At 44.5% G+C, this 23,932-nt stretch overlaps 1 protein-coding gene across 3 annotated transcripts in view; it reads left to right on the forward strand.

Moving 5' to 3' along the window:
- Positions 1-2,119: 2,119 nt before the first annotated feature.
- Positions 2,120-23,932, forward strand: part of Fer1l6 (fer-1-like family member 6) — a 155,555-nt gene continuing 133,742 nt past the window's right edge. Inside the window, exon 1 of one of the 3 annotated variants that reach the window (XM_087557384.1) lies at positions 2,120-2,251. In XM_087557384.1, coding sequence (XP_087413510.1) covers positions 2,229-2,251 — 23 coding nt within the window. In that variant the 5' untranslated portion in view covers positions 2,120-2,228. 3 annotated transcript variants of the gene reach the window in all.

Here is a 23,932-nt window from a genome sequence, read left to right on the forward strand (position 1 = left end):
ACCACACACCCTAGGTTTATGGTGCGCTCGCCTCTGGCTTCTGTTGGTAGCGGAAGAAGCCATTTGCCATTGAGCTAACGAACAAGGGAGTTCGCTGAACTTCAGCTCCTAGCTTCCTGTTTATTAGTAGCTTCTAGAATACATATGCAGTACTCACCAAGGTGCGGGCTGGGAGAGCGTGCTTCACGGTAGCTGATCTTTGTAGAGTGCATATGGCATGCTATGATTCTGACTTCTCACAAACTGCACAGTGATGGCTTAAACCCATTTAACAGATAAGAAATCCAAAGCTCAAGCTCATCAAGAAAATGTCAATGTTTAAAGATAATCCTGATGATCCCTGGAACCTGAGCTCAGCCTCATGCCCCGGTGTATTTGATGTCAAGGCTGCTGGCTCTAACGAAGGCACGGACCTGTACTGCACCTGTAGAGTTTTGCACCCAAGAGGCCTCTGAGTGTGTGGGAAACACAACGAAGTGCTCAAAGAATCGATAAACGAAACCTTTTAAACTGACTTATTGCAAAGAGACGATCTTTGTTTTACTGCTCATTTCTGGGAGGATACCCATGGATATGGATAGAATCCGCAAAGAACTGGGAAGTTATGAAAGCTTTAAAAGAAAATCTCAAAAGATAGCAGATTTCACTAAAGCATCAATGGAGCTGGTTCAGTTTCTCAGAAGCGTCCCTGGATAGGCAGGTTTATGTTAATGGCTCATTTCACAGTTTTATGTGTATAAACTCTCTTCCTCTTATTTCTCACTATTTGCAATAGAAGGAAAGAAAAGGAAATAATTTTTAGTAAAATCATATGACTGTTCCTCGCAGATTTGCAGCTCGCTCTTTTCTTTTGCTCTTGGAGTTGGGTACCAGGCTGATAGCACAATTGATTCACTTGCTGTGTGATTTGAGAGGGCTTTTCTTTTGTTGGGCCTCTCTCTCTCCCTCTCCCTCTCCCTCTCCCTCTCCCCCTCCCTCTTCCCCTCCCCTTCCCTCTCCCTCTTCCTCTCCTTCTCCCCTCCCTCCCCCCCCCGTGTGTGTGTACACGTGCACGCACATCTTTGTCTCTCTCTCCCTTTTCCTTCTCTCCCTCCCTCCCTTACTCCTTTCCTAAAGCCAGAGCTTGAACAAGTCCCTGACTTCCACATAAGCTCTTCACTCTTGGAATGGTCATTGATGATGGTGCAGTTATTCTAGAGGCTCTGGGAATCTATGTATTTAATTTAAATGAAGGCAGGACAAAATCACACAGTATTTGCGTCTACTATGTGCTCCATGATGCTGTCGTAGGTAATATGGTAAAACGTGTGGGAATTTTACTATCGTGATCATTGTGCTTTTCCAATTAGAAGTGTTACAGCATTTTTAGTTTTGATATTTTTACATTTTCTTAGTTAAAATGCAATAGAAGTTTTGTTAATTTCAGACATTTGAATGTTCTTAATGAATGCTGGATGTTCTATTGGAATGAGCCACAGTTGAGTACCTTCGATGTCAAGAATGAGTTTGACAGGGTTCAATGGAAGAGTGTCTGCTTACCATGCACTTGGTTTGACCGCATCACTGGAAAACAATAAAGATCTCAGAACTGCAAAGGCTGAGAATCACAGATCCCAACGGTTTATTATTTTTTTTCTGGGAATAACTTTTTGAGAATTTTTTCAACTGTGATGTTTAAAGAGTAGCCCCATGTGGCTGATTATGTTTACATTAAATTATATACATTTATCCTATTGTGGAGCCATGCTTCAAATATCCAGCACTTATGTGAGTCAGTGGCTACTATTCTGAACAGGGGAAGTGGCAGCACACCAGAGTACCACAAAAGGTTTGCATTGGCAGCTGGGAGATCGAACGATCGTGTCACTTTCATTGAGATGAGATGGTCTCATCACATAATTCTAAGATGAACATTTGAGGATTGAAAACATTTATGTTTTGTTTCTGTCACTGAAGGGAGCACCTCAGACATCAGGAGTGGCTAAGAAGCCTGTTAGATTGATCCTGTCTGAGGGGACAGTTTCTCTTTGCACCTTTGATTGCACTGGGTAACCTGATGCTTGCAAACAGCCGTGCACAGCCAGCCTTGTTGATTCAGCCACACCCCCCAAATAGCCTCGCCCACCAGATTACTCTGAAACTTAAAAGCCTGTGTCCAGGACCTAGGAAAACCAGATACCAGGATTTTGCTAGTTCCTGGACCAGAGAAGCCATTAAGAAGAGGAAGAATGGAGAAGCCATCTAAAGCCAAGTAAAATACTGCTTCTCTTAGTGGAAGGGTCCTGGGTATTCTTGTAACCAGGGGAGTGGGGAGTGTGGGGCTTCCTCTCTAAGTAGCTAAGATTTAAGGCTTAGCAGGTAAATGCCATGGACCACAGGAACAACTGGGCCTGGTTCTGATGTGATGAGGAAATGGATATTATTTTAATAATCGTCCCTGGAGATAATAATTGTTAACATTTTAAAAAGTTATTTTCATCCCTCAAGCTGGACTTCAACAGTTACTAAAGACTTTTCATCAGAAACTTGGGAATTTTTTCTGATGTTATTGGACTAAACTCTCATCTTACTCAAACCCTTGTTCCTTTCTCCCCATGGCTGTCATCCTCTGCTGACAAGTTTCTGGACAATCTGTCTATGGGGGCGGAGAGCTTCCCCACCTTCTCTCGTGTTACTGTTCACTGACTTCCAGCACAGACTTGTGTACAGAGCTGTGCAGGGGCTAAAACCTTGGCCTGGTAGTGACAATGGCCTCACAGGGCATTGGGTATCAGCTCTGTAGTTCAAGAAGGTCTTGGCTCTTCATCTGTGTTGGGCTGATAGAAGGCGTTGATTTGTGTATTTTTGTCTGCAAAGTGACTGTGAAGAAATCTACAGGTGTTTGAAAGCTTACTTCAGGGACAGGATCTGAATTTTGATATAGAATTGAGGTACTGAATTCATTTTTAAAATTTAACCAGTTGTTTATTGAATACTTATTGATGATATCATGAGTATAGTACATCACCAGGCCCCAAGAAGTCCCTCTTTCAGAATATTCACATATTGGTGGTGCTGACCAATAGTGAAAGGTTATGTATTACGAGTAATATGGTAGAGATAGGCTAAGAATAATTTTTGAACCTGGGCAGAAATGCCCTCATTTGGGAGGATGAAGAAAATATTCTTAGGGGATACACTTGTAAAGTGGAAGAATGAATAGTTGATAGTATTTTTTGCGTATGGAGATGGAAATTGGAGTGAAGGAGAATGTTCTAGAACAAAGATCTAGATAGCACAGCGAGGAGATGAACCAGTACTAGGTCAGTAAGTGTGTGCATTATGTCCGCCTTGCACTTTTTGTCAGTAAATACCATTGATAATACTGTTTCTATGTAGGCTGGCCTGTATTGATGACTGAAGGTAACTTTTCCTTCCAGCTTACCTACTCCTGAGGACGGGAGCCAAAGCTACATTATTCAAGCAGACTCTAGATTTCTTCTTATGAGAATAAACTCTTCCTCAGACTTCCCAGAGTTCTGGTCTTCTTGGGACTTTCAACTTGTTACAACTTAGTAGCTGTCACTCATGGATAGATTCCCTGCCCTCGTGGGTTATATGCACGGGGAGTCAGGTCCATTCTGGCTGCTTTCCAGAGCGTGTGTTCAGAGAAGGCTGGACTCCCGGTGAGGGCTGGTCTTGCAGCTTTTGCATAACTTCTTGAGGATTGGTTGTAGTATTTTGCTTCATTTCCTTCCACGTGCCCCTGCCACATCTCGGGATGATGTTTAGAAGAAGGTAATGGTATTGGATTCTGTTTATTCATGCACATTGGATGTAGGCGTTTTTAGTGCCCTTGTTAAAGCTTTGCTTTGAGTGAGGAGAGCGGTTTCTCCCATGAGTAGCAATCCTTCCACTGTCTGTGTGGAGGGATTTTAGAATGATACATGCATACAGATGGCTCTCTGTTGTTAAAATATCGACATACTTCCATACCAGGAAGCAAGTGGCTCCTTTGTTAAGCCTATAAAGGGCCCTTCTGATACCTAAGACACACTTTATGCAACAGTCATGAGTTAAGGCCCGGCCTAGGGAAGTCTTAAGAGATTATACAGTTGCTGGGGCTGGTAGCATTTTGGTAGGTCAATACCTGTGCCATGAGTGTTTTGATTATGACTCCTGTTTATCAATACTATCTATAACATTGAGGTATTTCCTTCTAAAAAAATAATGGAGTATAAAAGAGAGTAAGGATAGCGAGTCCTATCTGATGGTTTTATGCTGACTGTGTCCCCTTAGGCTTGTTGCTTCACCCCTGATTCTCAGTCTTCTGTCAGTAAAATAGGTGTGCTAATTCATTCTTTTGTCTGTTCACTCACTCAGTCACTCACCACTTACTTATTCTCCATCCATCCATCCATCTACCCACCAACCCATCCACCCACTGACCTACTTACCCATTTACCATCCCCCTACCCACCCACCCATCCATCTACCCACCCACTAACCCACCTACCCATCCACCCATCCATCTACCCACCCATCCATCCACCTACTCATCCATCCATCCATCCATGCATCCATCCATCCATCCATGCATCCATCCATCCATCCATGCATCCATCCATCCATCCATGCATCCATCCATCCATCCATGCATCCATCCATCTATCCGTCCGTCCATCCATCCAGTAAACAATGGTGCCAACCTGGAAATGTTGACTAGAGGTTACTAAGGAAACACAGGAAGATTGTTTGGGCAACTAGCTTGTTTGAAGTACACATAAGACATTGAGAGTTAAAGCCTTTTGAGACTGCCAAGAACTGAGTTGTTGCTGGGGTGGTCTTCTGCATTTACCTAGAAAACAGGTGAGGCCATTTGTATGTACTATGGCATTTGGTATGGCCCTCAGCTCTTCATTTATTCATGAGTGTAAATGAGGCCCAGCACCAAAAAGACCCCTGGACGTTTCCAATGGACTAGCATTAGGTAAGAATTTCTTTGCTTCAGGTATTGCCCCTTTTAACAAAACAAAGAATTTCCACAGTATTTTCAGAAAGCAAAAGTAGTGCACAATCTTATAAATATGCAAATGGATACAGGAGAAATCATAAAGATGAAAATAAAAATAAATCCAGTTCTACATCCTAGAGAGAAATATTTTGATGAAACACCCCTCTAGGCTCTCTAATACGCATATATTCCTTGTTTTTACAGATGCTGTATCATGTTCTTCACGCTGTTCTGTAACCCACTTTTCTTCAACACACACTGACTGTTCTATTACTGGGTGGATGAATGAAAAGTGTTTAAGATTAAAAGAGTCTGTGATCTTTTCACTTTCTTTCTTCTTCAGCATTCTAGGACACTGTGCGTGTTAAATCTTAACGTTTACTTCTTGAAGCAATAACGTCTTGAGTGCTGGGCACCTTTTTAGTCCAACAAACACACACTTGTGCAGCTTTTCCCAGGCTCTCCTGTTTGCTTTTTCATTAGATACACAACATTATTTAGATCTTTGTTGCCAGATGTTTGAGTTACCACTATGCAATACTTGTATATAATGAATATCCCTGTCTACTCAATCTTGCTAGTGTGCAGAGCTATGCACTGTGGACCATGTTTAGGAGAGGGTTAAGACTGGACGTCTTTAGACCAGTGGTTCTCATCCTTCCTAGTGCTGTGACCCTTTAATGCAGTTCTTCGTATTGTAGCGACACCCAACCTTAAAATTATTTTCATTGCTGCTTCATGACTAGAATTTCGCTACTCTTATGAATTATAATGTAAACATCTGTTTTCTGATGGTGTTAGGTACACCTATGAAGGGGTCATTTGATCCAAGTGAGGCCATGACCCACAGGCTGTGATTCACTGCTTAAATGGAAAAGGACACAAAACACTGGATGCAGTTTCTGAGCAGACAAATAATCTTGCTTTGGAGTCCTTTAAAACAGCTTTAAGCTCGTCAAAGAGGCATCTGTAGGATCTGTGCAGGGTTGATGATCAATTAGACCTGGGTTTCAGTCTTTCTTTCGATGTTGGAAGTAGAATATTGCCAACACACTAGCCCGCAGGTGTTGAGGGGTCCTTAATCCAATAGGTCAACATGGGATCAAGTGGAGTTGTAATCTACAGTGGATGGTTGACAGTGGACCTGCAAAGCTAAGGTGTAGACACTTGCCTGCCAGGGGACCTCCCATAGCCCTGGGAGAAACCACTTCTGGGGTTGGGTGAGGTCAGGGCTTGCTTCCTATGCAAACCCATAAGGACTGGGATTATAGATGGTTTGCATACAGCCTTTCTTGTGGCCATTCTAAAATAAGCCAATTCCTCCCTCCCATTTGTCACACATCCTTGGCCCTTGCATTCAGCAATTGCACCTGATACAACTCACGAGACATCACCTATAAGTCTTGAGATTCTGGTTCTCAGGCTGATGGCCATTTGAGGGCAGGGATATTTGTTTGTTTTTGTTGTTGTTGTTGTTGTTGTTGTTGTTTTTGTTTTTGTTTGTTTTTTTGTTTTTTTTGGTTCTTTTTTTCGGAGCTGGGGACCGAACCCAGAACCCAGGGCCTTGCGCTTCCTAGGCAAGCGCTCTACCACTGAGCTAAATCCCCAACCCCAGGGATATTTGTTTTGCATGACAGAAGGTGACATCTGCAGCTTGGGAGATAAGCAGGGTTTTTGTTGGAGTCATTGAGGGCAGGTGACTTGAAGGGAACAGGAAAGAAAGAAAAAGTCCTCAAAGGAGACCATATGGTTGCAATAAACACTGCTGGTGCATCATGGGGATAAGAGTCTCCACAAGAGGAACCAGACATCTTGGGGAGGTCACTACAGAGGTCCCTAGATGGAGCAGGATAATTTGTATTATGGCTGAAGAGGGAAAAGGTAGGCAGCACAAGAGGTCATGGCTGCCAACAGACAATATAGGAGTGAGTCAGAAAGCCAGTGGCATGCTGAGAAGATGGTTCAGGGGCTAAAGTATTTGCTGTGCAAGCCTAAGGAACAGAGTTCAGATCCCCAGAAATGCACATACATGCCAGGCAAGTGTGACCACCCACCTGAGTTCAGCCTCAGAAAGCTGAGCAAGCTGGCTAACAAGACTAACCATACTCATGACCGACAGGTTTGACTGAGAGACTCTACCTCAGTGAATAAGACAGAAGGTAGAAGAGCTTCGGAGGAAGACACCCAGCAACAACCCAGGGCCTTCACAAGTACCTACACACCCATGTACCTACACACCCATGTGCTCACATGTACCTACACACCCATGTGCCTCACATGTACCTACACACCCATGTGCCTCACATGTACCTACACACCCATGTGCTCACATGTACCTATATACCCATGTGCCTCACATGTACCTAAATACCCATGTACCTACACACCCATGTGCCTCACATGTACCTACACACCCATGTGCTCACATGTACCTACACACCCATGTGCTCACATGTACCTACACACCCATGTGCTCACATGTACCTACACACCCATGTGCTCACATGTATCCACACACATAAGAAGTGTGAATATACATATGTATGAACTCTACAAACACATGAAAATGGGAAAATAAACAATGACAATAAAAAAGAAACTCAAGAGGTGTAAGTCGCTGGGATCAGGTTATATATATGAAGCAAGGTGAGTGCTACAGAATATAAGGTGCGACTTAGCCAAACCTGGGCTCACGATCCTGACTCACAATTTCTAAATCCATAAATTTCTCAAAAAAGAGTTTGCTTTAAGCATGACACAAAATCTTGTTTCTGAACCGGGTACATGGCAACTTATTGTTTTGTGACCAGATAATGTGACTTTAAAAAATTGTTTTACCGTAGACTCTAGGTTATAAACACTAACACATTTGGTTATAAAAAGCTCTCTTGAACTCTAGTGGGGGTTAATTTGGTATTTTATCTGTTTCTCATGTAGGGACAATTTTGAACTTCCTAATACACTGGCTCCAAAAACCATAAGAAAGGTGGGTTTGGGGGTCAGAGAGATGGCTCAGTAGTTAAGAGTATTGTTATGCTTTTCCAGAGGACCAGAGTTTGACTGCCCATATTGAGTGGTTTACAACCACCTGTAACTCCAGCTCCAGGAGGTCCAACGTCCTCTTCTGGACTCCATAGACACATACACATAATACATGCATATACATACATGCATGAATACATACATACATACACACACGTACACAGGAAAACTGCAAATGAATAAAGAATGACAAGAGGTGTTGGTCTGTGCTATACCTCATTATGTGGCAGTCACTAGTCTCACTACTTTACATAAATATCTTTTTTCGGTATTTGTGATATATTCTAAGGTAGATGCTCTCACTAGCCCCATTTCACTGAAAATAAAATGAGAACCCAAAGGAGTTTTGTAGTTTGCCGAGGGTTATAGACACAACATGTGGTGAAAAAGATAAGTGTTTGGAGGGATAGAAATGGCTCAAGAGGACTCAGTGCTCAGTCTCATTTGGGGTCAAACACGGCCAACACTCGGCTTGACTAAAGCCATCCGCAGGTGAGCAGCTACAGTGTATCCAGTTGTTGGTGAGGTTCGGGGCTTCTGGGAGGGGCCTTATTTTCTCCTCTCTGGGACTCTAAGGAAAACATCGATCAGCCATGGAGCCTTTACTGACCTGTTAGGGAAACCCCGTGACTGTGGAGTGGAGAAAGATTCTTTGATAATGACTGCACTTTTTTGTCTAAATGTCCAGGAGACGGCTCGGATTTTCTGTGCTAAACTGGAATTTTGGCTTCCTGTACTTTGTAATAAATATACTAACTTCTGAAAATCTTCTTAGCGGCTTTGGTGGCAGCGCCATTTGTCACAGTAGCAATCTTCCGTTAATGGTGCTTTCCCTCGGAAGTTGTGCTTCTGGTTGATGTCTGGGTGGTATGACTGCTATTGTCTTACTTTATTGATGGCCACATCATCGGAGTGAAGAATCCCAAACCCCGACAGAATGAAGATAGATCACACGTACCGCTGCTTCTCAATGCTCCTCACTTGTCTTGGTTAGAGAGCTGGGCTAGATTCATTTGACAGGGTGGGCGTTTCCGGAAGCTTTACCAGCTGCCTTCCTGCACCTATCCATCATAGGCTTCTTGTCACAGCTTTTTTCTTTTTGGAAATGGATATCTTGTGTATATCATGAATAATGATAAGATTTGTTTATATAAATGTTACAAATGATTATAAGAATTAGACAGGAAGATTAATTTTCTCCCAGTATTGAATATAAATCAAGGATTGCATTGGTGTGTAAATTATCTTTAATGGAATTTAGAGAAGAATTTTCTCATCCTTTTTCTCTATAAAATCTGAATGCTTACTTTTGCCTAGGAGAGCAACAGATGAAGACTCCAATATGCTTATTTCGGGGGAGTGAAAGGTCACTTGGGGTCCAAAAGACTCGGGACGAATGGCTAACCAAAGTGCATGCTGAGTCTCTCCCAGCATCCCAGTTACTGGCTAGAGTCCACCTGGCATCCTGGCTTTTCTTACCCAACCACTACCCTAAGCTTCTTCAGCTCCTTCCCCCAACTTTTGATTTCTATATAACACATTTCAGCCACGAACTCTTGGTCCCATCTCTTTTGCTGCCCCCCACCTCCCATTGGCCACTGCACTATGGCCTGGTCCATTCTGTGAGTCATGTTTTCTACTTGTTTCTCTCCCTGCTCTGGACTCTGCCTGTACTCTCTCCCCCTCATACCTACAATAAAAACCTTCCCCTCAACCATACCTTGGGGCAGTCACATTCCTACTTTATGCATGGGGTTAACTAATATTGTTGCAGCCCGGCGGTGGTAGACAAATCTTTGTTTTCCCCTTCTGTCTGTTCTGCACCCTTGGACTTCCCGTTATGAGTTGAAAATTTGCTCAAGGTACAAAGCAATGGCACCCGGGATGCAGGTATAGGATCTAGGCTCCATTAATCCAAAGCTCACATTTGAGATTTGGAATTGGAAGCCTATGCTATAGAGAAGTAGGTACAGGTAACAGAATAGGTCTGTTAATTAGAGAGAGTGGTGACAGGGTTTGAGGCAGTACGGGCTGGGCCTGTCTTAGGGTTTTATTGGTGTGAACAGACACCATGACCAAGGAAACTCTTATAATGACAGCATTTAATTGGGGCTGGCTTACAGGTTCAGAGGTTCAGTCCATTATCATCAAGGCAGGAGCATGGCAGTATCAGGCAGGCATGGTGCAGGAGGAGCTGAGAGTTCTACATCTTCATCTGAAGGCAGCTAGGAGAATACTGGCTTCCAGGCAGCTAGGATGAGGGTCTTATAGCCCACACTGACAGTGACACACATACTCCAACAGGGCCATACCTACTCCAACAGGGCCACACCGTCTAATAGTGCCAAGCATTGACAAACCATCACAGGGCCCTAACTCGTAGAGAAGTTGCTGTGTCCAATGGTAGGGTCTACCCAGGGTCTGGCTGTGATTAGGTGAATACAGATCCTTCCAGATTTGTAGAATTTGATCTTGGTTTTCTGGGACTCATTAGGAATCTGAAATTCACCCTCTTTCCTACTTAACCTAGCCAGAGAGGGTTTTTGTATGTTAGCATCAAGAAAGCCATTTCTATAACTGGAGTGGGAGAGTGCTGAGAAGGGAGTGGGATTGCTTCTTGTGCGTCTCCTGTCAGTGTTGAAAGTGTCAGTAAGACTGCTAGATCATCCTTAAGGATTCACTGTTTACCCAGAGTGAGTCATTGTTGATAAAGCATCCCAGAGAGAGTGATGCGCTGTCAGGCAGGAAGCTTCCAGGGACTCGGAAGGCAAGTTAACACCCATGCAATAAAGGGCTATGAGTTCAGAATTCACCTAACCCCAGGGGCAGGATCTCCTAGCAGTTAAAAGGTGAGCTAGAAAGAGTTCCTGGCTACAGGAATTGTCTCTGGGATTCTCCAGGTTCTTGACTCGAACAATAGTAAAAATCCTGTTGAAGCAAAGGAAACAGTCTCTCTAGACACCCAAGATTCCAATATTTTAGTGTCTCATGGAACTTCTATTTATTGTGTGCCCATGGTGTACCATATGAAAGGGGTGGGGAGGGAAGAGAGTGGAGAGAGGGAAGGGGGGAGGGAGGGGAGGGAGGGAAAGAGGTCCTGCTGTTCTTGCTGAGGACCAGGGAGGGAAAAAAGATAAAGATAGATATAGATGACAAACAGACAGACAGATGAGACAGACACACAATGAGAGAGAGAGAGAGAGAGAGAGAGAGAGAGAGAGAGAGAGAGAGAATGAATCCAACCAGAGCTGTGTGCTCTGAGACTATAAAACATGTCTTACACAGGCACAGTCAGGATAACAGCTTCTCACTGTTTCTAGTTAGTAAAAATTGGAGATGTTATATGGTTTAGCTACAACATCATTGTCAGTAAAACTGAGACATGAGCTTAATTCTGCTTTCAGAATCCCGTCTGCTTTTCAGGGAGTCAGTCCTTACTGACAGAGCTCATGCCAGTGCCAACAGAAAGTTGTTAAAAATATTATTGTCTCAGGACTGGGGAGGTGGGTCAATGGGTAAGAGCCCTTGCTGCTCTTGCCAAAGACCAGGGTTTAGTTCCCAGCACCCCCATGGCAGTTTATAAGCAACCGTAACTCTGGTTCCAGGGATCCAATGTCCTCTTCTGGCCTTTGAGGGCTCCTGCACACCTATGGTGCATGTGCATATGTTCATGCACACACAATAAAATTAATTAATGAAAGATTACTAGAGGGTTCCTTTTCTAGGAAGGAAACTCTACAACTCTATTTAAGTTGGCCTTAACTTACCACTCGTGTATAGTAGTCTCTGGCATGAAGAACAGATATCATGGAATTGGTCAAGTGTGAGGGCTAGAGGGAGAGAGAGCAGATGTGGAAGGGACGTTGACTCAGCCACTGATTTCGGGACAATGGAATTAGAAACAATCTGGCTTCTGCCATTCCTGATGCTATCTATGATCTAGGGGGCAGGGTATGTGTGAACGCCTTGCCTTAGGCCCAGGCCTCTTGTACTGCATTTTCGGGTCATTATAACCACATCTTTTTCTCTTTTTCTATCATGTCTTTGGTACATTGAAAAATGCTTTGTGAGTTTATATTATGTGAATGAATAAATTAATAACATGACACACATGCACACACGGAGGGACGATGAAAGAGCTGCTCACGTGAGCTTTGCCTTAGACTCGTTAAGTGCAGCTGAAGACGCTTGCCCTGGGTGGCACAGTGACTAACCTTAGGTTAGTCACGGTCTCAGAGAGGACCTGCGTAGATTGAATTTGCATGTCCCACCACTTTCACTGACACTGTCAGAGTGGTCCTAATAGAGTTGTACTGTCTGGTTTCCTGTGTCAGCTTGACACAAACTAGAATCAGAGAGGAAGGAGCCTCTGCTAAGAAAATGCCTCCGTGAGACCCAGCTGTAAGGCATTTTCTCAATTAGTGATTAGTGGGGAGGGGCCAGCTTATTGTGGGTGGTGCCATCCCTGGGCTGGTGGTCCTGGGTTCTTTAAGAAAGCTGAGCAAGCTACAGGAAGCAAGCTAGTAAGCAACACCCCTCCATGGCCTCTGCAACAGCTCCTGCCTCCAGGCTCCAGGCCTGTTTGAGTTCCCGTCCTGAATTCTTCCAATTATGGACTGTGGTCTGGAGGTGTAAGGCAAACAAACCCTTCTTTTCTCAATTTGCTCTTTGGTCCCGCTGTTTCATTGCAGCAATAGAAACCCTGACTGAGACCCAAGTTGTTTCTGTTCTCCAGGCTGCCTCAGTTTTCTCATTTTAAAAACAAGAGTATATTGGTGTGTACGTAGGGGTTTTATGGGATGAAACATTCTGGTGTTTGGGAGACGACGCTGGCACAGTGCCTGGCTCCCAGGGAGTCACATCTCGACAGACAGGTGTTGGTCTTAATTGTCCTGGTTTTGATTGTGTGGGAGGGGCTTCCAGGGACTTAGAACAGAGTCCTGTCTAAAGCTCTTTCCAAGACAGCATGGTATCTTATAGAGAAATCAAGCTTGCAGGTGTTTGTGTATCTGAGGATTAATAGGGTATCAGGAAGCTTTTCCTCTGGACTGATCAGGATCAAAATCCCTGAAGATTCAGGGGCTAATGTCTGACTTTGACCCCAGTGAGGCCAGTGTGCTTCTCAGAGACTGACTCTGCTCTTCCTCCTCTACTTTCCTTTTCTGGGTGGGGGATGGTCACTACGGGGCCTCCTGGACCTCCTTACTCCCTCAAATATCCCTTATGGTGATACACCCGCTGTGAGAAAAGAAATCTTAGATTCCAAAGACAAGGTGGCAAGGAGAGCCGGGTGGGAGGTGGAAAACCCCACAGATCCAGCCTGCAGCCACAGACCGTGGGCACGACTGTCCGTCCAGTGAGTTACAGGGACAACTCTGTCCTTCTTCTCAAGGAGGAGCCCAAGCAGAGCCTTCACGGATGAATCCGAGCTAATGAGTCATCACCAAAGGGGTTGTTAAAAAGGCAATTTCATTTCTTACATGATCACCCCATTGTACATTATTGCCTCCATTTTTACAAAAGATTTCTCATTTCCTTTTCTTTCCTCGCCACCTCATCTCTTTTTAATATCTAAATTGTGGCTTATTTATATAGTATGTTATTCATTTTGATATTCAAATTGCCCCTTCTTTAGTCAGAGGCTCATCTTTTTAATTCATAAGCTCGGTAAGACCCTGCCTGGGTTGAAGTCTTTTCCCACTTCTCTGTGTCAGAGTGGCCCCAAGCAAGTGGTTATATTCACAAGGGACTTCCTTTTTCTCACCTTTAAAATAGAGGTGGGAAGAGGCTGCTTCCAGAACGGCTCCGTGAAGAATGAGTATGTCTCTTTCCCTGAGGTAGCTCCTGTATTCACACTGGGTAGTGCACAACTGCCTGAAATTCCAGCTCTAGGGGATCTGATGCTTTCTTTTAGACTTAGATACACCCACACACCCACATGTGCACACATACATACACATGCACATGCGCATGCACATACACATAAATAAAAGATTTAAGAACAGTGCTCTCCATTTCTCCATCATTTTTTGAGGAATTCTTTACTTCCTGGCAAAAGATGTTTAAGTTTATAATAAGTCATATTGAACTGATATACGGAAACCCTGCTGATTAAAATCACACACACACACACACACACACACACACACACACACACACACACACCACACATGAAAATCAAACTGACAAATGTTCTTTCCACAGTGAAGTCCCTGACGTCAGATAGCTTACAGTCACTTGTCAAGAGTCCTTCAATCAGCTGTGCAGCTGAGTCTGCAGGGAAAAATGACTAAAGCAGCCTATTAGGATGGGAGACAAACACCAGTGAAAATGGCCACTGACCACGTGCCCAGGGAGCTGATATCTCACAGGGATGAATGCTGACAGGATGTCCCACATACACTGTCCACAGGCTTTACAGTTGCACTAGATTCTCTCTAGGAGACAGCCTGTACTGCTTGTGGGGTAGGAAAACATGAGAGTTCTTTTCACTTGAAAACCTCCCCAACACTATTCCATTCATAAAAAAAAAAAAACAAAAAACAAAACAAAAAAAAAACATATGCTGACCTAAAAGCTGCAGTAGAATGACAGGCAGATTCTGGGCTTCACTCTGAGTTTGATCTGACTTTGACCTGGATGCCTCAGGGCTAATCTGGCTCATAGTCTGTCTACTACGTGCAATAGCTGAATTGAATGTTTCTCCAGCAAATTCTTCATTATTAACGGTCTTGGCATCTGCTGTCCAATACTCACTGAAGGCTATGATGCCAAAGGCAAAGAGAGTGGAGTCCATGGTGTTTCTCTCCTCTAGGCGCATTCATCGTGCTGGGGTGATGGTGAGAGAGATGGTCTGAACACCTTCTCAGTTGATCAGAATGCCCAAGCGATTTCAACATCTGCTACTCACTTTATGCCAATAATTGAATGGAGATTACAGCACAATATTATTTTATAGAAAGAGACATGCCTTCTTACCAATTTCAGTGACAATTTCCTTGGGTTGGGCAGCCTAAGGACGCTTTGTGTTTGGGTTGCACAGAAAAACAATGCCCAAATCACCCTCCGTGGTGGAATTTTATTCCATGGATATGCTGAATACTAGCACTAGAGTATAAAGTTTAAGAGCTAAGGATTTGAGTACTTTCTTGGTTTTATCACCAAAGGGGCTGGGCTGATTGAGTCTCTCTCTCTCTCTCTCTCTCTCTCTCTGTTTCCCTCTCTCACCTATCATCTATCAATCATCTTTCTACCAATCATCTATCTATAATCTATCAATCATCTATCAACTATCTATCATCTATCTGTCATATCTATCTATCTATCTATCTATCTATCTATCTATCTATCTATCTATCTCCTCTTCTGGAAAATAATGGTAAATGTATAATAGTGTTTGCTGTATTTCCTGGGCATAGGAACTCAAATGCATAATCACCATTGTTATAATTACTCTCATCACTCATGTAGCCTAATCCAGTAGCTCTTGGATGGCAGAACTTCATCATAGTGTGTATCTTAGGGATGAGAACGTCTCTCAGGAGCTACTGTGATTTTGAGGTTTCACATCAGGGGCTATGATTATCCTGGGGTCCCCTGGGGCATCAGCTTCCCCAGCACTTCATCGCTTGGAGTTTATGAAGATTGAGCTGCTCTCTGCTTTGCCTGCTGCTGCCACCACTGAGCCGCTCTCCTGTTCCACCTGCTCTCTTCTGTTGATACTTACCGCAAGACGGAGTATTCCTCTTTCCAACTCCTCACCGTGGTCTCAGTAGACCGTCTTTCTCTGGATGAATTTTATGATTCTGCCTCATTACCAGCTTCTAAGCCCTGAGGTCACATATCAGCTATTTACATTGTGATTCATAACAGTAGAAAAATTACAGTTAAGAAGTAGCAAGAAAATAAGTTTAATGGTTGGGGATCACCATAACACGAAGAACTCTTTTAAAGGGTATTAGCATTAGGAAGGCTGGGAAACACTGTTCTAGGGTCTCTCTAATTTGAACTTCAATTGTTTCACCCATCTGGGTAGATGCTATCATGCTTTTTCCCAGAACGTTAGTCCACACTATGGTCCACGGATGAGATTATATGTTTTTGGAATGTCCTTACCCTGAAAAGAAGACTCTGAGGGTCACAGGCAACCTCAACCTGGCCTTTCAGTCCTTTGAAGCACAGGGATTTATAGAGGCCCACACAACGTCACTTTAAGTCCAGATACAGAAGAGAGGAGGCAGCTGCAGCCTGTTGGATAGAACCCACTTTTCTGTAGCACACGGCTTTGTTAGCTGCTTTTCCCATCTGTAATATCAGCAACTGGAGAGGAGAAACGTAATTCTTTCTCACTCTGTACTTAGTACAAAGCTTAATTTTTCTATTTAAGATGTTTTTCATGGTTATCAAAGCAATGTATGGGCTTCACTGAAAAGTTGTAAAACATGAAAAAGAAATGCCAGTGACAAATTCCATAATCCTGTATCAGTAACTTTATTACATGAGGTCTCTATTTCTTCATCTGTGTGTGTGTGTGAGTGTGTGTGTGTGTGTGTGTGTGAGTGTGTGTGTGTGTGTGTGTGTGTGTGTGATATCTAGTGAGTGAACAGGGAGGCTATTCTAAGAGGCAGACTACAGTGAATCTCCCTACTCCACCAGAGGAAGGGTACCTTGTTCAATGCCTGTGCCCCTCAAGAAGAAAGAGGCCAAACCTATAGGATCCAAAGCACCCAGATCCCACTTGCAGTTTTGGTCTCTGCTTCCCAGAGACAGCCACATATTTATTCTGTTTGGAGACTCTTATCTAGCTGAATTTACCCAGGGACACTGCCTTGTGGAGGTACGTTTTCTCCTCAGGTTTCACACAGGCTGGGCTTTTGCACCAGTGGCTTGCTCGGAATCTGCAGAATGCCCTGCCTTGGGGTGCTTGGTTTCCCTTCCTTCAACTGTTGCGTCATGATCAGGAGCTGAAGTCCAGTCAAGCTGACTCTTGACATTCAACACAACTGTCTCTAAGGTGAATTCTCTGAGCGAAGCCCATCATAATAAGCTCAGGATTAAAATTTGAAGACAGTTTAAATATAGTGCTTGTGCCAGTGTTATTTTTGGGAAGCAGATAAATCAAATAAGCTTTACATAATCCAAAGTCTTTCGTGTCCTAAAATGAGAAAAGGAGCTTTAGTGTAAAGAGTAATTAATTTCCTCCTCTTTGAGAGATTATATTGACAGACGGTAGCTTGGACCAACCCATCTGTTTTGAGGTCCCTTAGACAAGAGTAGGTGAGTGTATGCATGCGTTGCCAAATGGTCTGCAACGGTGGTCTGTGCAGACCCGATACCTGATTGTTTTGATCTTCCGACCGAATTAACAGTCTGAATGAAATGTGTTTTGTTGTTACATGGGTAGGGATCACTGCATTCTTGGGTAATTGTGGAGAATCTTATTACATATCAGCTGATGAAATAGAAACCTTGAGGTTATTGACTACCCTGATTCTCTCTCTATGTGTTCCAAAAGTAGAACCTTTTTTGGTGGAAGATGTGTTTGTGACTCTCACGGGCTGGATCAGATAACGGTAGCTCGGGCCTTCCAAAACGAAGATACCAAGACAGTGTCAGTGCATAGGGAAGATGAGTTTGGGGACCATCTAAGATGAGCAGAACATTGAGACCAAGCCTCAGGTCTGACATCTATGTCCCAAAGGAGGTTGGAAGAAGAGACAGGGAACAAACACTTCCTAGGTAGTTTCTTCTAGGTTGATGGTTTAGAGGGTAGTGTCTTAGGTCCCAAGTCACCCGTTAGAAGAGCCCCATGTCTTGCAGGGAAGAGCCTGGATGAATTCATTTTTCTCTGCTATACCTATTAGTTGAGCATAGTCCATCAGCCTGACTCAGGTCCAGAGGCGAATCCAGAGGCACTGTAGCTGTCAGTCAAGGGCCTCCCTGCAGCGGGGACTCTGGCACCGTTCCACCACCTCCATTTCAAGTAGTGTCCTTAGTTATAGTAATTTAGTCAAGGCTTTGGAAACCAGTCACTTTGTACCCTGGACAATCTGCCTTTTCTAGTTCACTTAACTGCTGCGACACACATGCATCTGTGGAAGCTCCTTATAATCTCGAAACACCAACCCTAACGGTAGCCCCTCCTCTGTCTGTAGGGAACTCTTATTGTGGGGTGGCAGGGGCACCGGCTGCTGAAATGACTCCAATTCTCTGCCTTCATTCTCATGGTCAATTTCCTATACGTATAGGATGGTTCTAGGCATCTTATCGTTGCACATCTAGTATGTACTGGGGAATGTTTGTTGAATCATGATAACAACTTTGTGAGGGTTCCTAAGAAATGAATTGTATACATATAAAAGCCACCAAACTAGATAAGATGGATGAAGTAAAGAAGTGCAGGCTGACAGGAACTGGATGTAGATCTCTCCTGAGAGACACAGCCAGAATATGACAAATATATAGGCGAATGCCATCATTAACATTGAACTGAGAATGGGACCCCCGTTGAAGGAATCAGAGAAAGGACTGAAAAAGCTTGAAGGGGCTTGAGACCCCATATGAACAACAATGCCAACCAACCAGAGCTTCCAGGGACTAAGCCACTACCCAAAGACTATACATGGACTGACCCTGGGCTCCAACCGCATAGGTAGCAATGAATATCCTAGTAAGAGCCCCAGTGGAAGGGGAAGCCCTGGGTCCTGCCAAGACTGAACCCCCAGTGAACGTGATTGTTGGGGGGAGGGCGGTAATGGAAGGAGGATGGGGAGGGGAACACCCATATAGAAGGGGAGGAGGAGGGGTTAGGGGAATGTTGACCCAGAAACCGGGAAAGGGAATAACAATCAAAATGTATATAAGAAATACCCAAGTTAATAAAGATGAAAAAAAAAAAAAAAGAAATGAATTGTAACCCAAACTGAATGTGCAGCCACGATGTGGACACCAAGATGCCTTCGCTCTGGTGGGTGCAGAACATGGGCGGAGTCACGCGTTACTTCTGTCTGTTTGATCTCGGTCAGAGTAAGCCTTTGCTGTGAAGGCTTCCTTCTTCCCAGAGTGGGGAGCCCAGGGGAGAGGCTCAAGACATCGATTTGCAGCGCATCCTCTTTTACGTTTTGAAAATGGAACTGAAGCTAATTGTATCACCAGGTCACACATGAATGATCGTACAGCGTCATTTCCCTGAGCCGTTTTTGTGACTAACAGCTTGAGTGCTGCCAGCTCATCCCTTTTCTCTGGGGAGCTCCTGCCAGGGCTAAATACTGAGAAGGAGGGGAGGCAGAGAGAGGCAATTCATAGCTGGGCGACATCAGAGTTGAAGGCAGCCCTCGGTCTGGCTCCAGGAAGGTGGTGGGCTTTTCTTTTATGATTTGTGGTTTTCTTAGTCCTATACCAGCATTTCCCACAACACATGTCTGTGGACTGAACTAAGGAACAGACTACATGTGCCCACCCTATATGATGGGTGCTGGGGAGACAGGGGAAGCAAGGCATGCTCTCCCTTTTAAGAAAGGGAGCCTTTTACCTAATGGGAAAGGCATACACCGTCACCACATAAAATATAATTACAAAGCCAGGTTTATCAGTGTTTATTTGTAATCCCAATAGTGGGAAGGGTGAGGCAGCGGGATCATGAGCTCCAGGCTGGCTTTGACTACATAGTGAGATGCTGTGTCAATAAATATATAAAATTAAGAAACGTATAGTTACTACGACAGAGGACAAGTCCCTGGACCTTCAGGTGATTGCAGACATATGTGTTCCACATGTTTGCCCCATCAGGAATGTGACCTGGTAAAAATCATAAGCATACTTAAAATGTTATGAGTGTATTCTTGTGATTTTTTTTTTGTAACCCAGTTGTGCAGTTCTCAAGTGTGAATGTTGTCGATGACAATGTTGTACTGTAATGACACAAAGTTACGACATGCTTTGAAAGCCTTAGAGAAGAGGCATTTGCTGGGCCTGGGCCTGGCCTTGTGTGGGGAGGTTGTCATGGAAGGCCTGTCAGAGAACACAGTGATAAGAGGGCCAAGAAGTACGGTGATGTCACCAGGGCCTGAGCCGAGCTGGGCAGAGACCTGGTTGGAGAGAACTGAAGGAAGGGGAGTGGCCAGAGCAGAGTACAAAGAGGTTGACCAGTGTGAGGCCTGGCCACAGTTAGTCTGTTTGGCATTTCCTTGGAGGCGCCATTGCACAGCGTCTAGTGCTGATGGTCCACTGTGCTGGGGTGCTCTGGAGATGTTCTCTGCTGACTTGGCATGGACTTGTAGCTATATCAGACACAGAGGTCTCATTCTGCAAAAAGAAAAAGGAACTTAAATTATAGCAAGCGGGACTTCAGTTTTAAATGGAAATGGTTTGGGGGGCCTCTGGGGCCACAGGGCTCTGACAAAAGATCTCATGATTCCCTTTGATTTTGCCACTGTGCTTCCTGATGGACCTGCCCTGTTGAAGTGGCATCAGATCACACATCCCTGTGAAATGCCACTAAGGGAGGCTGGGTGCTCATAAGCTCAGGCTCCTGAGTCATGTGCCCCTGATTAAGGCCAGACTCTCAGTGGCTCAGTTTTGCCATCTATACACTGGGCACAGTGGCGACCTCGGCTGCAGCGGGGAGTAGAATAATACTCAATGGCTGCTAGCTTGCCAAAAGAAGAATACTCAGTGAAGGATGGTGAATATAATATAATGATAACAACAACAATAATAACAATAAATTTATTAAGTATATTTAAATAATCACAATAATTAATATAAGCATATTATTATTATTATCAATAAAAACTTAAAATTCAACAGGGGATGGAGAACATGGTTAAAGGCCCCAGCATGATGGCTGGGTGGAGGTTGGACTCTGCCACTGTCTGGTTCTTTTGAGTTTACTTAGTTTGGGTCTGGGGTAGGACCTCACTCTTGCTAGGGTAGCACTTTCTGTACCAGTGAGCTACATGCCCAGCTTTCTTCACCTTGATCTACTTGTGGTTTCTACTTGTGGTTTCCTGATTCAGGATAAAACACGCAGGCAGCCTCTCCGCTCTGGACCTGTTCTGGGTTCTCCTGTATTTGCTGATTGGAACCCTTGGGTTTGGCCAACCTGGGTGCAGCAATTTTAAACAGAGATAGGGCACTGCCAGGCAGGTACATTCAGAAGGGCACTTCCTGGGCAGCAGGAGAGGCCACTGGTACTGCACTCCTCAGCTGCCGAGCCTACCAGTTCCCAAGGCGAGCTTTCTTCCTTCCAGGATAAGTGTTGGGTATCACTTCCGGGATCAGGGAGTCAGCGAGTGTGGGCGTCTTTGCTAGCTTAAGAGCTTGGAGGGCAAGGTGAGATCCAACGTTCTGCTTCTCCTCACATGGTTTTGCTCAGTTTGGGTTGCGCTGCTGCGGGTTGTTGGAAACGCTGTTCCTCTGCTTGTCCACAGAGACCTGGACCATCAGGAATGAGGGTGAGAAAGCGATAGGGGCAGATCTCAAGTGTGAGATTATTGTGTGTGTCCAGGCAGGATCCTTAACCTCCCTGAGCTGAAGTGCTCTGAATTTGATAAGGCTTGCATGGTATCTACTCTTAGTGCTTGATAAAATGGTGGCTCTCATTGATTTGGGAGGTAGATTGACGTTTGGAAGGTAGGTAGCAGCAGAGGTCAGGCAGGGTGAGTAGGGTTAAATTATTTCTGCTGTTTATGATGATGGACTGCTAGGCAAATGGCCTCTTTTAAATATGTATCTGTTTGTTTGCTTTTTTGTGACAGGGTTTCATTATGTAGCCTAGGCTGGCCTCAAACTTCTGATCCTCCTGCCTCAGTCCCTCAAGCTCTGGGATTATAGCCTGTGCCACCACCCCAAGCCTTTTGATCCATAAACAGATTTTACAAGTCAATTTCCCAATTCAAAAAGAGAGCTCAACCACCTTGCTCCACACTGTGACTGAGTGACATGCTCAGTCAGCAGCATCAGCAGTGACAGTCTCAGAGCGCTTTGGGCAATGCGAACAGAATGAATAGAGAGTCCGTGCTGAAGTGTGTGCTGTAGAATAGAGCACGGTAGACTGGCTCAAACTCTGCATGGTGCAGAAGGCGCAGCAGTCAGCCAGCTGTGAGAGGAGCAGTTCTCTCCAGCGGCCAGCATGACCCTATCTGTCAACTTCTCTGAGCCTAAGCACAGTAAGAAATGGCACTGGCTGTGCTAGGACCAGCCCTTCACACAGAAACCCAGCGCTCAGCTCTGAGAGGCAGGTACCCATTGGTATTTGATACACATGGAAAAACGAAGGCACAGAGAAGTGATGCAGTTTGCTCCAGGTCACACAGTGAAGGAGCCTGTGTCTAACCCAGCGTACTGTAGAATCCTACCAGCCTTCCTCCCTCCTAGGTTATGTGCTCAGAGAGGGTAGAGAGAGCATCACAAGAAACGGACATGTAGCTACTCCTTTCATGGTCAGGGCTGCACCCTTCTTGGTTTATGTATGACATATGCTACTGTATAAATTGGGGTTTCAGGCAGGTATAGGATATGATGCGTTGTATTTAAGTATGCATGCATATTGGAGCCCTCTTTTATGATTTTATTCCTATCATGCACTGGGAACCAGTGGAGACTTCCTTGTCCAGTACTGGAGTTTAAGGTCAATATCCACTGCAAGTATTTTCTGAGCCTCTGGGCTCAAGGTCTGGGAGTGTGCATAGCTCTAGACATTTCTCTTTGGTGTTTTTAGGCTGAGTCTGTTAAGGGCAGGACTAAGGCTTTAAGATATGTTATATTTGGTCCCTGAACTAAGGCTGGAATTCCAAGGACTCTCGAAGAAGCAGACAGGCATGGGAGGGCCTCCTCCCATCTACAAGGCTCAAACTGCAGCTTCTACTTTGGAAGTTGATTTAGTCAGGGTTTCTATTCCTGCACCAACATCATGACCAAGAAGCAAGTTGGGGAGGAAAGGGTTTATTCAGCTTACACTTCCACATTGCTGTTCATCACCAAAGAAGTCAGGACTGGAACTCAAGCAGGTCAGGAAGCAGGAGCTGATGCAGAGGCCATGGATGGATGTTTCTTACTAGCTTGCTTCTCCTGGCCTGATCAGCTTGCTCTCTTAAAGAACCCAGGACTACCAGCCCAAGGATGGCACCACCACAATGGGCTGGGTCCTCCCCCCTTGATCACTAGTTGAGAAAATGCCTTACAGCTGGGTCTCATGAAGGTATTTCCACAACTGAGGCTCCTTTTTCTGTGATAACTCTAGCTTGTGTCAAGTTGACACACAAAACCAGCCAGTATAGAAGTTAATAGGAAGCCGCACTCTGGAGAGCTAGGCTGCATCGGGGAGAGGAGGGTGGCAAAGCTCTGCTTCTGAGACTCTGTGAATCCTATAGAAGCCTCACTCAGTAATGCTCTACATGACGTCTGCAAGCCTGCAGAGGGCTGTGCGATGGGACAGATGAGCTTCTAGCTTTGTTACCAGCCTGGGAGGCCATCTGTGAAAGCTGGAGCCCCCAATTTCCAGTTGGCTTTTTATTTTCTCTTTCTGAGTCATGTCTGCTGTATGGATGACTGGATACTGCTCGTGAGTAATTGTGTTGAGCTGGCTCTGTGTGAGGGATTTAGAGAGCCTCACTTGACTGCACTAATTAAAGTTTTACTCTTGGATCTAATCAGCTCCTCTTGGTTGCAGAAATGATTAAGGACATGAGCTATGCAAAGCAAATGAGGTCACTGGTAAAACACCTTGACTGTTCTCAACACTGAACTTGAACAACATTGTACTTTGAAAGGATGAGGACTTCTCTTTGTCTTCCTCAGTATATAGAGGAAGGCAACTGGACTCAAATTTTCAGCCCCTTGGAGCATTTTATGTAAGGTACAGGATACAAATCCTGTTGAAGGAAGAAGTTGGTCTTT

Source organism: Rattus norvegicus, chromosome 7 (assembly GCF_021556685.1).
Source record: "Rattus norvegicus strain SHRSP/BbbUtx chromosome 7, alternate assembly SHRSP_T2T, whole genome shotgun sequence".
Classification (NCBI taxonomy): Eukaryota; Metazoa; Chordata; class Mammalia; order Rodentia; family Muridae; genus Rattus; species Rattus norvegicus.